This window comes from Scyliorhinus torazame, chromosome 4 (genome assembly GCF_047496885.1).
Source record: "Scyliorhinus torazame isolate Kashiwa2021f chromosome 4, sScyTor2.1, whole genome shotgun sequence".
NCBI classification, from domain to species: domain Eukaryota; kingdom Metazoa; phylum Chordata; class Chondrichthyes; order Carcharhiniformes; family Scyliorhinidae; genus Scyliorhinus; species Scyliorhinus torazame.
In genome coordinates, this window is record NC_092710.1 from 23,174,718 (window position 1) to 23,189,852 (window position 15,135).

A 15,135-nucleotide genomic window follows, 5' to 3' on the forward strand; every position below is an offset into this window, starting at 1 on the left:
AAAGGGAGAGGAGAGAGAGCGAGACAGAGCAGGAGAGAGAACAGGAACTGGAGTGCAGGCAGGAACCGGACGGCGGAACAAGCCCAGACAAGGCCGCTGAGTCAGTGGGCTGAGGAACTGAGGCCCCAAATAGGACAGAGATCTGAAATCACTGACACAGAATCTGCTCTGTAAATAGTTTGTTTCTTGAGGTGGCCCTCACTTGAGAGTTGATACCGTTTTGATGTCAGTGGGGGAAACAAACCTTGCCTTCTAATGTTTGTGCAGTCAATGGGTTTAAACCACATCCCTATTTACAGCAGTCAAACAGGCTATTCAGTCCATTAGGTTCAGGGCGATGTTTACGCTGAACATGAGCCTCCTCCCAACTCCCCCCCCCCCCCCCCACCCACCTCTACATCTCATCTCAACAACCGCTCACCCTGCTACTTTCTCCCTCGCGTGTTCACCAGCGTCCGTCAAATGTGTTGTGCGCTCTGGATCCGTGGAACACGTACAGGTCACCAACACTTGAAATAGTGCAACACTATTTTACTGAGTCATGAACTGTTTAACACGCTCTCACGGTGGGTTAACACGATACCCGCTTTGCCATCCGGCAAATTGTGTAGATGGGACACACGGCTGACACTGTGCGTCGGCGGGGGGGCGCGGGGGGGGGGGGTGAATGTTTGTGGAAGGGGGAGCAATCAAGCGGGGCTGCTTTGTCCTGGATGGTGTCGAGCTTCTCGAGCGTTGCTGGAGCTGCGCTCACCCAGGCAAGTGGAGAGTATCCCCTCGCACTCCCGACTTGTGCCTTGTCGATGTCCTGAGCTGGATCACACTTTGGAGCTCCAGCGTGTCCAGTTATAACCCTTCACTGGTTTCAGCTTTCGACCTCCAGTGTTTCCAGTTCTGACCCGTCACTGGATCTAGCCTCGTACTTCCAGTGACCTCTACTGTCTCTCTGTCTACTCTGCCCAGACCCTGCATGACTTTGAAGACAGCAATCAAATCTCCTCTCAACCTCCTCTTCTCCAAGAAGAACAGGCTCCAACACTTCAATATGTGTAATTTAAGTTCCTGAATCTTCTCCGCACCCTCTCTAATTTCTTCAGTTTCTTCATCAAACCTATCTACCCAAATCGCTGCAGGTGGTAACCACTCTGTCTCACAGCTCCAGGGGTCCCAGGTTCGATTCCCGGCTGGGGTCACTGTCTGTGCGGAGTCTGCGCGTTCTCCCCGTGTCCGCGTGGGTTTCCTCCGGGCGCTCCGGTTTCCTCCCACAGTCCAAAGACACGCAGGTCAGGTGGACTGGCCGCGATACATTATCTCTCAGTGTCCACTCGGCGAGGTGGGGTTTTCGGGTTGCAGGGATAGGGCAGGAGAGTGGGCCCAGACAGGGCGATCTTTCAGATGGTTGGTGGAGACTCAATCAGTTGAATGGCCTCCTTCTGCACTGCAGGGATTCAAATTGAGGCTGGCTCACTATTTCACACAAATCTATCACAACTTCCTTGTTCTTGTAATCTCCTGCAGCTGGAACCAGAATGGAGGCAGCCAGGAGAGCACACACTGTTATACACCACCTGCTGGGAGGAGTCAGCAGACTGGGAATTACTGTGTTAACTGTAGTACAGTGGCAGTACCGTACTACACGTAGTGTGTGACCAGTGGTGTTTACCACAGTGGTGTTCATCAGCCGTCCCTGTTACTGCTTCGAAAACATCCAGCAAGTTAAATAAACATGATTTGCCCTTCAAGAATACATTCCAGCTTTACTGACCGAACCTGAATTTAGGCAATTGGCAGTTAATTTTTCCCAGAATTCTGGAGGTTTCTCCGCGGTTAAACTGACTGGATTTTGGTTGCTGGGTTTATCCTGCCACCCTTTTTCTGAAGAGAGGTGCAAGATTTGCAGCTCTCCCGTCTCCTAGAACCACACTCGAGTCTCAGGAAGACGGGGAAATTATGGCCAGCGCCTCCACAACTCCCACTCTCGCTTCCCTCAGTGTCCGTGGGTGGACCTCGCCTGATTCTGTTTTCCTTATCAACGTGAAGCAGAGCGAGCGATCTAATAAGCTGCCTTTGTCATTTTGTTTTTAACTTGCCATCTGTCCCAACTGATGTGTTGGGTGCTCTGGATCTGTGGAGACTGCGTTTACCTCAGCAGTAACATAGACAGGCTGCCAACACTTGTAATAGTGCAACTCTATTTTGTTTAGCTAAGAGCTGTTAAACATACTTGCACTGTGGGTCGACGCTATGTCAGATTGACTGAAGACCTATGCCTAATCTGACCAGCCTATACTGCTAGCACATGGTGGAGGTTTGTGCTCCTTGTCATGTTAGGTGTTCCGATGCACAAACGAACCAACGCGGTTGTCGATGGTACAACTCTGTTTTATTGTCTTGTACAATTATAACTAATAACTGCTGGCTGAGGTTCATGCTTCACCAGCTAACCTGTGGACCCAGACCGAGCACTATCTTAGTGAGGCACTCAGCACGTGAGTGTCACACTGTGAGCTCTGTGCTCTGAGCTATCTCCTGGTAGAATGAGCAGGAACTGTGGTGTTCCCTGTTTTATAGTGCGTGTGCTCTCACTGGTGATTGGCTGCGATGTTGTGTGCGTGTTGGCTGGTCCAACTACCTGTCCATCAGTGTGTGTGTGTGAATGCACCATGATATGCTGATGTGGATATCATGACGCTACTGACTGCGGGCTCTGTCTGTCTCAGAGGCTGCATCCCGAATGAGCGGGAAAACTAGTGCCCTCTGTCTTTATAGTGACCGTGCCCTCACTGGTGATTGGCTGCTGTTTTGTGTGTGTTGATTGGTCTTGCAGTGTGTCACTCAGTGTGCATCTCTGCAGCGTCATATACTGATGTGGATATTATGTCACCCACTACTTCCTTTTTCATTGCGATTTGCGCAGCATTTACTTCTCTTGTAAAAGCAGCTGTAAAGTAGTCACTTTAATGCTTCAGCTGTCACTCATACTGCAAGGTGTAAAGTTTATTTTTGACCCCTGATCAGCCCCAATCCGCCTCTTAAAACTCTGGGAAATAAGGGGCAGACTCTTGAAGTGAGAACGCAGCTATTCAGGAAGCACTTTGTCAAACAGAGAGAGGCGAAAATCGTGAACTCAAAACGCTGTTGCGGCTGGCTGGTTCACTTCCCACCTCGAGTGACGTCTGTGTGGAGTCTGCTCTTTCTCCCCGTGTGTGCGTGGGTTTCCTCCGGGTGCTCCGGTTCCCTCCCACAGTCCAAAGATATGAAGGTAGGTGGATTGGCCGCGATAAATTGCCCTTAAGTGTCCAAACGTTTAGGTGATGTTACGGGGAAAGGGCGGGGGATTGGCTTTCGATAGATTAGATTTGATTCGATTTGTTTATTGTCGGGTGTACCGAGGTACAGTGAACAGACACGATGGGCCAAATTGCCTCCTTCTGCATTGTCGGGATTGTACAGCTGTGAAGTGTTTGAGTCGGAGAATGATAGATTTTTTGAAGGGTAAGGAACCAAAGTTTTCAGCCACAGGATGTTTGGCGTCGCTGATTAAACGAGCATTTTCTCCCCATCCCTAATTGCCCTCGAGGAGGTGGTGATGGCTTCCTTCTTGAAGCTCGGCAGTCCATGTGGCGTTGGTACTGTAGAGGGTTCCATCTCTGCTACTCCACTACTGGGCCGATATCTGGGGTTTGAGTATCTGTGTGTGTCTCCCTCCAGCTGGCACTGAAACTTCAGAGACCAGGGGATGCCGCACTGGGACACCTCCGCGGGAGAGAGCACTGAATCAAGCCTGCCGTTTATCCCTAACCGGAAGCCTGAGGCTTATATCACACAGATATCCAGACCCCCACCAATGCCCAGGTGATTCTCTCTCTTGCCGGTGGTACCCACCCGGTTCCTACTTCGCTGGAGTAGCTTTCCCAAGAGAGAGAATAGGACACTGCTGTTTATTACCTAACCAGCAGCCTGTCCTGAGTGAACGGGTTCGAATCGTTCAAGATGACCCTAGATTCTCAACCCCGGAATTAAGGTGAGGAATATCTTAACAATGACTTGGTCAGAGATCGCTGGTGAGAGATTGAAGAATTGAAACAACTCCAATTATCAGCAAATCAAGGTTTATTGCAAAACCCAGGTCAAAATCATCAAACAGAAGAAATTATAATAAAATCTTAAGCTCTAACACAAACTATGTCTATTCAGGAAGTACTATAACGGACACAACGTAAAATCTTATCGTTACACAGTTTTAGCAATGGCACAAAACACAAATCAAGTCCCCTTCCCCAAAGCCTCAACCACGATCAAAGTCAAGGGAGTTTTGCACGCTGCTGAGGGTACTTACAGTCACAGGCTGCAGGAGGTCAAGTCAAAGGTGGAAAGGCCAAGCCAAGAGACCCTCAATCGAAACACAGCCCCTTTTATATCCGTTTTACCTGGCTTTTTCCTGTGTTCGGCCAGCCCCTTTTGCATTGAATCCATAAGGTTTAAAGTTCCCGCTGGTCCTGCCCCCTTTGAGCCGGTCAGACCTGTCAAGATGGGAGTACCTCCCCTAGGTCCGCCTCCAGTCTGCTTTTTGAGATAACGAGGTTGAGCTCCCTTGTGAAGATTTTCAAAGTCTTCCATCTGCTCCGGAGATCGCTGCTATTCTCACCTCGCTATGTTGATGGGGTGTTGATTGGACTCTGCTCTGGTGGAGGCCAAGTCATTTACATCTGCATGGGGCTATGACCATCCCATTGTCCTGCTTGCAGGCAGGCCCCCTGTGTATTCCCGTGCCCCTTTGTCTGTGTTTTAATCTTATCTAGTTGTCTGGCCCCTTCTTCCTTGTAGCTCCTGGGGGGGGGTTTGTAAATACCTATGCCCCTACTCGGCTCAGCGGACCAAGCCTGCTGGGAAATTTGGTTACATTCCCTTGGCTGAAAAGTGTCCAGTTTACAGTCTCTGGGTTTTATTCTTGGGCAGTCCAAAATGGGCCGAATTGCCCGAAAACCTTACAGTACACCCACTGTGCTGTTAGGGAGGCAGTATCCAGGATGTTGCCCCCCAGCGACAGTGAAGGAACGGCCGATATATTTCCAAGTCAGGGTGGTGAGTGACTCGGAGGGGAACCTCCAGGCGGTGGGGTTCCCAGGTATCTGCTGCTCTCATTCTTCTAGATGGAGGTGGGCGTGGGTTTGGAAGGTGCTGCCTGAGGAGCCTTGGTGAGTTGCTGTGGTGCATCTTGTAGATGGGACACACAATCGATACGGTGCGTCGGCGGTGGAGGGAGTGAATGCTTGTGGATCAGGTACCAGTTAAACAGTGCTGGATGGTGTCGAGCTTCTCGAGTGTTGTTGGGAGCTGCACCCATCCAGACAAGTGGAGAGTATTCCATCACACTCCTGACTTGTGCCTTGTCGATGATGAAGTTACGAGTCAAATCCGCCAAAATGTCACTGAAAGGCGGAGCAATCTCGAGGGGCTGAGTTACCCTTGTATTCCTGTGTTCCCAGTCGGGTCCATTAATCTTAAACTGGGATGTGTTTTTCTTTGCAATACTCTACCAAAATCAACTTGTTTATTTTACTTTACAGGCAACTCGAAGCATGAAGATATTTTTGGCTAGAAGTTGTTCCAAATTGCTTCCAAAAAAGAAATATATTTGGTTTCATCTGCCCACATTTATTATACTTGGATATATAGCCCTTAACGTTGTTTATCGCTGGCGTTTTGCAAAGTTAAGTGACCACTCCTTCCTCATGTTGCCGAATAGCCGCTGTGAGACCCGGCCCCCCATTCCTGGTCCTTCTGGTCACCAGTGCCCAGGACCAGTTGGAAGCTCGCTCGGCCGTTCGCCAGACCTGGGGCAGAGCGAGGACCACCCATGGCAAGAGGGGTGGTGACCTACTTCCTGCTGGGGTACAGCCGAGAGCATCAGGAACAGCTGCAGAAAGAGAGTTCACTGCACAAGGACATCATCCAGAAAGGTTTCACCGACAGTTATTACAACCTGACCCTCAAGGTGCTGATGGGCCTGGAATGGGTGGACCGATTCTGTCCGTCCACATCCTTCGTGATGAAAACCGATTCCGACATGTTTGTTAACGTGGATTATCTGGCCGAGCTCTTGTTGGGAATGAATCGCACAAACATCTTCACCGGCTTCGTCATGAGGAATTTAGGGCCTGTCAGGGATATATCCAGTAAATGGTTCATCAGTGAACAAGAATATCCTCAGGAAAAATACCCATCATTCTGCTCCGGCACTGGGTACGTGCTGTCGGCCGATGTTGCCAATCGAGTCTGGAATATTTCCGGGATCATCCCCTACTTTAAACTGGAGGATGTTTACATCGGGCTGTGCTTGGCGGAGTTGAAGATTGCACCAGTGGAAATCCACTCGGAGGAGAAGTTCCACAATTGGAAGGTGACGTTTTCTGTTTGCGAGTTTCGGAAACTCATCACCTCTCACGGGGTGAATCCCTCCGAGCTGCTGAGCTACTGGAAAGCACTGGGAGAGGCAGCAGGTGAGCACTGCCCTGTAGACGGGTGAAGGAGGGAGGCCACCTGGAAGAGGCTTCAGGCTGACCCCATCAAATACACTTCCCCTAATTCCCCTGCTGTTCAACATCATTGCAAACTTAGCAGGGGCTGTTTAGCACTGGGCTAAATCGCTGGCTTTGAAAGCAGACCAAGGCAGCGCGGGTTCAATTCCCGTAACAGCCTCCCCGAACAGGTCCCGGAATGTGGCGACTAGGGGCTTTTCACAGTCACTTCATTTGAAGCCTACTTGTGACAATAAGTGATTTTCATTTCAGTTTCATTTCATTTCAACTTGTAAGCTCCTCGTTGCTACGATGCTGGCTTAATTGCAAATGCAAACATCTCTGTGACACGTGTTGCTCAGAGACACGACACGGTGTTTAGTTTATCTTCTCGCTGAAGAAACTGACCTACCTGCACGCATTTCCTCCTTTCCCTTCAGATCATTCATTGTGGGAATAGCGTTTAAGTGGCCGCCGTGCTGGAATTACACCCTCCGCCCCAGTGATGGTGCTGCAGAGCCTCAGTTTGACGTCTCCCAGCTGCTGAAACTGGGCCACAGCCTGAGGCACAGGCCGACGTCGCAAATTGCCATCCCGTGTAATTTTAAAATTGATATTCTCGTATTCAGGATATTTTTGATAATAAATGGATCAGGGTGAAGCTGTGGAGAATTTGTCTGGCGCTGTGAGCAGATTCAGGAATAACTTTCCAAAGAGGAGCTGGATAAATTGTGGAAGGGGAAAATGGTTTTCTCCGGAGTTCTGGGGAAAGAGCTGGGTGAGATTGGAACTGATTAGATCGCTCTTTCACAGGAAGGAGCGGGGGGGGGGGGGGGGGGGGGGGGGGTGTCCAGAAATGGTCAAATTAAACGGAAGTCCGGAGATGTGCAGGTTCGGTGGATGGTGTCGGCTAAGTTGCCCCGAGGCGAGGTGGGAGGTGTTGGATGTGGGCGTAGGTACGATGTTCCTTCAGAGGGTTGGTGCAGACTCGATGGGCCGAATGGCCTCCCTCTGCACTGTTGAGATCTACGAACGCTTCTCAGGGAACATGGGGCACAAGTCTCCCGCCCCGCCGCCCCACATCTCCGCTCCGGCCCCCGCCGGCGGGAGGCTCCGTTCGGCCGGCCGGTCAATGGGGTTTCCCATTGTGGGGCAGCCCCATGCCGTCGGGAACCCCCCCCGCCCCCCCCCCCCCCCCCCCCCCGGGCTGCCGACCAAAATGGAACACCCCCCCCCGGCGGAGAATCCAGCCCAGAATGTCGGCAATTTTCTAATCTGAGATACGAGGATATGAAATGAAATGAAACCAGGGGCCCAGGTCGATCCTGTCTGCGCGAGTCTGCACGTTCTCCCTGTGCGTCTGCGTGGGTTTCCTCCGGGTGCTCCGGTTTCCTCCACAGTCCAAAGGCGCAGGTTGGGTGGATTGGCCCACCGGCTAAATTGTCCCCATGCTGTCCAAAGATGCAGGTGGGGTTATGGGGACCAGGGGGAGTGGGTGGGCTTGGGTAGGGCGCTCTTTCAGGAGGCTGGTGCATGGGCCCAATAGGCCTCCTTCCTGGGCAAGGAGGGACGTCAATGATAATAGCTTTCTTTCAAAGCCACAGAACGGCCTCAACAACAGGAAATGGCCCGGGATTCTCGGGCCCACTGCAATGCACTCCCGGCCACAGGTTTCCTGGTGGGCTGGGGAATTCCTATTGACAGAGGTGGAGTGGAGAATCCCGGCGCCAGCGAATGGCAGGAGTAAATTGTGCCTCCTCGCTGCCACCAGCAGCGGGGCGGACTCGCAGCGGAGAACCCCGCTCTATACCTTTTTAGACCATAAGACCATTGGAGCACAATAAACAGGAACAGGATTAAGCCTTTTGGCTCCCTCAGTCTTTTCCACCATTCACGAAGATCATGCTTGATCTGATTATTGTCTGCCGCCCTCCCTTCCCCCCCTACTCCGTCCCTGCAGACCCCTAAACTCCCTTGTCAATCAAAGATGTGTCCAACACGGCCCATGCACATATTCAATGGTCAAGTCTCCACTGCTCACTGGAGCTGAGAGTTCTAAAGATTGACGAATTCCTGAATGGTATAATTTCTCCTGATCATCGGCCTAAATGGGGGACCCCTTATTTTTAATCTGCCTCGATTCTGGACTCCCCCACACGGGGAGAAATCCTCCCTGCCCGGTCCCCTCACTATATGTTTCAGGAAGATCGCCTCCCATTCTTCACAACTCCCGTCCAACCTTTCCTTATAAGTCAAACCCCGGCATCACGGGACCAGCCAAGTGAACCTTCTCGGAACAGCACGGTAGCACAGTGGTTAGCACAATTGCCGGCGCCATCCTGGACGGGGCCTCAAGCCCCCAGCGCGGCTGGCTACCCGCTGCCGGGCCAAAACCCCTCGCTGCAGCTGGCCTCCGTCACGCTGGAGCAGCATGCGCCGCTAGTTTACTCCTCCCCGCCCAAAACGCCGCAGCTCCAGGCCCCGACCCGCCCACCTCTCCCCGCCCCGCGCCGTGGCCGCGGTCTTCTGCGCACCCGGAACGACGCCAGCACGCCCCGGCTCCAGGCCCCGACTGGCCAGCGCTCACCGCCCAAAACGCCGCGCACGCCCGGCTCCAGCCCTCAGCACGGCTGGCTACGAGCCGCCCGACCAAAGCCCTGTGTTGCAGCTGGCCTCCGCCACGCTGGGGCAGCGTGCGCCGCCAGTTAGCTCCCCCCCGCTGCCATCTTCCGAGTCCCCGGATTCCATGTGCGAGCCATGGACGGCATCATCTTGGATGGGGCCTCAAGCCCCCAACACGGCTGACGATGCGCTGCCCGATCTTCACTCCTTGCTGCAGCTGGCCTCCGTCACCCTGGACCAGAATCGGCCCGGATGCTAGTGAAGGCCACCACACGATCGCCATCAACGGCCACGTGACGTCGTGCCTCCATCGACTCCGGGAGCACGGAGAGCTTCGTCCACCGTGACACGGTAAGGCGCTGTTCTCTTGTCACCCATCCCGTCAAACAAAGGATCTCCCTGGCCTCCAGGTCACACTCGGTGCAGATAAGGGATCTGCCTCGCGAACCTCACCATCCAAGGCAGGGAATTCCGCAATTTCCGCCTATACGTGCTGCCGCGTCTCTGCGCAGCCACCCTTCTGGGGCTGGATTTCCAGTGCCACCTACAAAGCCTTACTTTTAAATTCGGCGGCCCTATACCCCCCTTACGGTTTGCGGCCTCGCGACCCTTAAGGTCGACCCACCTTCCCTGTTTGCGAACCTCACCCCGGATTGCAAACCCGTCGCCACCAGGAGCAGACGGTACAGCGCCCAGGTCCGAGGTCCAGAGGCTGCTGAAGGAAAGGATCATCGAGGCAAGCAACAGCCCCTGGAGGGCTCAAGTAGTGGTGGTAAAGACCGGGGAGAAGCATAGGATGGTCATCGACTACAGCCAGACCGTCAACTGGTTTACGCAACTGGACGCGTACCCTCTCCCCCGTATAGCCGACCTGGTCAACAGGATTGCGCAATACAAAGTCTTCTCCACGGTGGACCTCAAGTCCGCCTACCACCAGCTACCCCTCCGTCATGGTGACCGCCAGTACACTGCCTTCGAGGCAGACAGGCGGCTCTATCACTTTTTAAGGGTTCCCTTCGGTGTCACAAACGGGGTCTCGGTCTTCCAGCGCGAGATGGACCGAATGGTTGACCGGTACGGCTTACGCGCGACGTTCCCGTACCTCGATAATGTTACCATCTGCGGCCACGACCAGCAGGACCTCGACACAACCTCCGAAAATTTCTCCAGACCGCGCACCTCCTGAATCTGACCTACAATAAGGATAAATGCGTTGTTTAGCACCGACCGCCTCACCATCCTCGGCTACGTAGTGCGAAATGGAGTCATAGGCCCCGACCCGAACGCATGCGCCCCTCATGGAGTTCCCCCTCCCTCACTGCCCCTAGGCCCTAAAACGCTGCCTCGGCTTTTCAGCTACAATGCACAATGGGTCCCTAATTACGCCGACAAGGCTCGCCCCTGATCCAGTCCACAACCTTCCCCCTGTTGACGGAGGCCCGCCAGGCTTTCTGCGCATCAAAGCGGATATCGCAAAGGCCACGATGCACGCCATCGCCAAGTCCCTCCCCTTCCAGGTCGAGAGCGAAGCGTCTGACGTAGCTCTGGCCGCCACCCTCAACCAAGCAGGCAGGCCCGTGGCTTTTTTCTCCCGCACTCTCCATGCCTCCGAAATTCGCCACTCCTCAGTCGAAAAGGAGGCCCAGGCCATAGTAGAAGCTGTGCGGCACTGGAGGCATTACCTGGCCGGCAGGAGATTCTCTCTCCTCACTGACCAATGGTCGGTGGCCTTCATGTTCGATAATGCACAGCGGGGCAAGATCAAAAACGACAAGGTCTTGCGGTGGAGGATCGAACTCTCCACCTTCAATTACGAGATCTTGTATCGTCCGGGGAAGCTGAACGAGCCTCCTGATGCCCTGTCCCGCGGCACATGTGCCAACGCACAAGTGGACCGCCTCCGAGCCCTCCACGAGGACCTCTGCCACCCGGGAGTCACCCGGTTCTTCCATTTCATTAAGTCCCGGAACCTGCCCTACTCCATCGAGGAGGTCAGGACAGCCACCAGGGACTGCCAAATCTGCGCCGAGTGCAAGCCGCACTTCTACAGGCCAGAGAAAGCACATCTGATAAAGGCTTCCCGTCCCTTTGAACGCCTCAGCATGGACTTCAAAGGCCCCCTCCCCTCCACCGACCGCAACACGTATTTCCTGAACGTGGTTGACGAGTACTCCCGGTTCCCATTCGCCATCCCCGGCCCCGACATGACAACAACCACCGTCATCAAGGCACTCAGAACTATTTTTACACTGTTCGGTTTCCCCGCATACATCCACAGTGACAGGGGGTCCTCTTTCATGAGTGACGAGCTGCGCCAGTTCCTGCTCAGCAAAGGCATCGCCTCGAGCAGGACGACCAGTTACAATCCCCGGGGAAACGGGCAGGTAGAGAGGGAGAACGGAACGGTCTGGAAGACCATCCTGCTGGCCCTTCGGTCCAGGAATCTCCCAGTCTCCCGCTGGCAAGAAGTCCTCCCAGTGGCCCTTCACTCCATTCGGTCGCTGCTCTGTATTACCACGAACCAGACACCTCACGAACGTTTCCTGGTTTTCCCCAGGAAGTCCTCCTCCGGGACCTCGCTCCCCACCTGGCTAGCGACACCCGGACCCGTCCTGCTGTGGAAACATGCGAGGGCGCACAAGTCGGACCCGTTGGTTGAAAGGGTCCACCTGCTGCATGCCAACCCCCAGTACGCCTACGTAGCGTTCCCCGACGGACGCCAAGATACGGTCTCCCTCCGGGACCTGGTGCCCGCCGGAGCCCCACGTGCGCCCGAGCCACTGCTACCCCCCACCCCGCACCTGACCGGAGGGTCAGTACTGCCGCTAGAACCCGGAGCCGAGCAGGCACCGACGCCCCCTACAGGCACCCCTTCCTTCTGCCCATCCTTCGACCTTACAGCGCCGCCTAGGGGTGACGAAACTGCCTGGGAGGAAGACACCACGTTCCCGGAGTCACAACCGCCGGGGCCCTCACCAGGATCGCCGCCGAAACCTAGACGCTCCAGTAGGACGACCAGGCCGCCCGATCGACTGATTGCAGCACCGTGAAGAAGAATTAACAACGCAAGAACTTTCTCCGCAACCCTCGATAGCATAGTACCTGCAATACCTGGTCCTACCAGAAGAAGGCGACGGCAATACTGGCCATCACCCCGCTGGCTATTTTTTTTAACAGGGGGTGAATGTGGTAATACCAGGTATTGCGGTACCAGAGAGAGGAATAACCATTGGCTAGACCGCGGGGTCTACCATTGGGCAATGTACATAGCCCCGCCCTGAGAGGCGGGGTATAAGAACCAGTGCCATCCCCAGCAGCCTTCACTTCTGTAACTTCGCTGCTGGGTACAGTTCTATCTGATTAAAGCTGAATCGATATGACTCCTCGTGGACTTGATTGTGCATCATCTCCCTCTTTAAGGAGCGTGACCAAACCTGTACACAGGACTCTAGTTGTGGTCTCACCAACTCCCTGTATAGCTGTACCAATGTTTCTTTAGTTTCATTGTCTCCTATCCTTGTAATAGGAGCCAACATTCCACTTGGCTTCCCAATGACTTGCTGTACCTGCAGCTGACTTTGTGCGATTCGTTCCTCCGTACCACCGATTTCTCCAATCGCTCCACGCAAATCATATTTTGCGTTTCCATTCCTCTGCCCATGCACCTAACCTTTCTACATCTCTTTGCGGCCTCTTTGTATCCTCCTCAGAACCAACTTTCCTGTCTCTACTTGTCAGTAAATCTAGCTGCCATACACTCAAACCCTTCATCAGAATCATTTGCGTAGATCGTACATTGTTGAGGTGCCAGTACTGAGCCCTGCGATGCTCGTGGTTACAGTTTGCCAACTTGAAAAGGGCCCCTTTACCCCTACTCTGCTTTTTGTTCGCAAGCCAATCCTCTATCCAGTTAATATGCGATAATAATAATCGCTTATTGTCACAAGTAGGCTTCAATGAAGTTGCTGCGAAATGCCCCTAGTCGCCAGATTCCGGTGCCTGTTCGGGGAGGCCGGTTCGGGTTATCTTCAATAGCTTGAGCTCTGATGTAGTAACCTTTGCTGCAGATAGGAGAGGGTTAATTTAAATGGCACAAATTTCTCCTCTCGCCCCCGATCTGTGAGCAGAAATGTATATTGGTTCCCCTGCGTAAGCAGTATTTCCCAACCCCTCAGGTTTGATTCTAACTTTCTGTTAGTAATCCCACGACAAATTCAAGATCTGATGAACTCAGAGGGTTAGTATATTCACACGTTGTCAAACTAGGGAGGAAGGTCACAATGTTGCTTCCTTTGTATTCGTACAGGGCAAAATAAACATTTACATTGCAGAGACCACAGAGAAAATAATTATTGTATCAAGTGTGTCCCAGAGCCCAGAATCAAAGTCTAATGAGATATTCGTCCACGCAGGTCGATGAGCTTAAAACATATGCTGGATGATTCATTTTCCCCGTGGTGTTGGCGTCACATGAAGAGATAAGCACAGAAAGATGAATCAGTCTTGTCGACGACTGTACAGAAATTCCAGCAGCATTCTCGATATGGCCCAATGCCCACCCTGATCCTGAGCTCCTCGCCTGCGAGGGCGCCAGTCAGATGCTACAACGCCAGACTGTGACGATGCAGTTCGGCAAGCGATATTACTGGTCCCCCAAAGCCACGCCGCATGACTCCCGCGTCTCCACGCCGTCTTCGATGAGGGATGTGCGTTGTGTGTGTGAGATTGTTAAACGTCTCAATCATCAAGGATTGAAAGGGAGGTTTTGTCCCTGTGGCTGGGCAGACTCCTGTTGGGCAATATGGGTCATGAACTGAAAGTGGAGTCTCTTTGAATTTGGTCTGTTCAGCCCGATGGGGGCGGGGGTTGGCATTAGTGTCTCTTCGGGCATAACGATGTGTGGGTTTCCCCGATACTGCCAGGTAGCTTCTTTCATTTGGGGGGTCACAGACAGACATACATTCAGCCATTGGAGGTCTTTGTCCAATTTGAAATTTTAGAGATAGCATTGCATATATCTTCATATATTTTATTTAAAAAATACAGGGGGGAGATCTTAGTCCCTCGCAGCTCTTGCGGCTTTGGGGATATAAATGAGCTCTGTTTAATTTATTTGACGTACAGGTGATCTTAAGAAAGAAGAATAGCAAGTGAAGAGGTACAAATTCATCCTCATTCAGACTGGCAATGCTTGGACCCTGCGTGGCGACATTCTGGGCTACTGCGCAGTCAATTCCAGCCACTCTTGGACCGGAGCAACAACGCAAGTGAATGAACCAATAATTCTTTTAAAAATTCCCAAACTCTTTGGCTCTTGGCCGACCAATAATTACAGTCACCAGGTTTGTAAATGTAAACACAATTACTGTTTATTTACAACCAGGAAGAAATGAAATATGCAGAAAATATAGCTGGTTAGCTATTAACTAATTCCCATTTTAGTTCCCCCCCATTCTCTACACACACACACACACAAACACATAAGACAGACAAACACAGAGGGGTGGACAGGGGTAAAAAAAAAAAAGGTCAAAGGAAACAGAGTATCTGTTTCAGATGATGTTTTTTTTAGAACACCTTCCTTTACAGCAAGCGTTCAGGTTAAAGTTTCTGCTTGAAGCCTGCAATAGCCTTCTTTGTAGATTCATTCATTCCGGTTCTCTGCAGTTTCAGAAATGGAGACTTGCAGCTTTTCTGGAGAGTGTGAGCGAGGTTCTGGGGCGGGATTCAATCAATCCCAAGTCCCACCCCATCCCTCTCCCTCTGGCGTCGACAGGCTCTGCAGCTCCTCAAACCAGCTGAAGCTAGGGGATTGCTGTGACTTCTGAATTCTGATGCCCGTCCATCATCCATGGTTCGAAAAAGAGTGACGGCAAAATAAAAGAATAAAAAAATAAAAAATAGTGATCTGAAACAAGCCCGTCGGATTTTAACCCTGATGTTGTAAGACTCCTTACCAAAACAAAAGAAAGCGGAAATAAGGGGGCAAACA

At 52.5% G+C, this 15,135-nt stretch overlaps 1 protein-coding gene across 1 annotated transcript; it reads left to right on the top strand.

The window, feature by feature from the left end:
• Positions 1–5,597: 5,597 nt before the first annotated feature.
• LOC140410146 (beta-1,3-galactosyltransferase 5-like) lies at positions 5,598–14,850 on the top strand. The gene is made up of 2 exons (XM_072498107.1): positions 5,598–6,503; positions 14,268–14,850. Exons 1-2 carry the CDS (start codon positions 5,861–5,863, stop codon positions 14,288–14,290), a joined length of 666 nt encoding a protein of 221 aa, XP_072354208.1. The 5' UTR covers positions 5,598–5,860; the 3' UTR covers positions 14,291–14,850.
• The last annotated feature ends 285 nt before the right edge of the window (positions 14,851–15,135 follow it).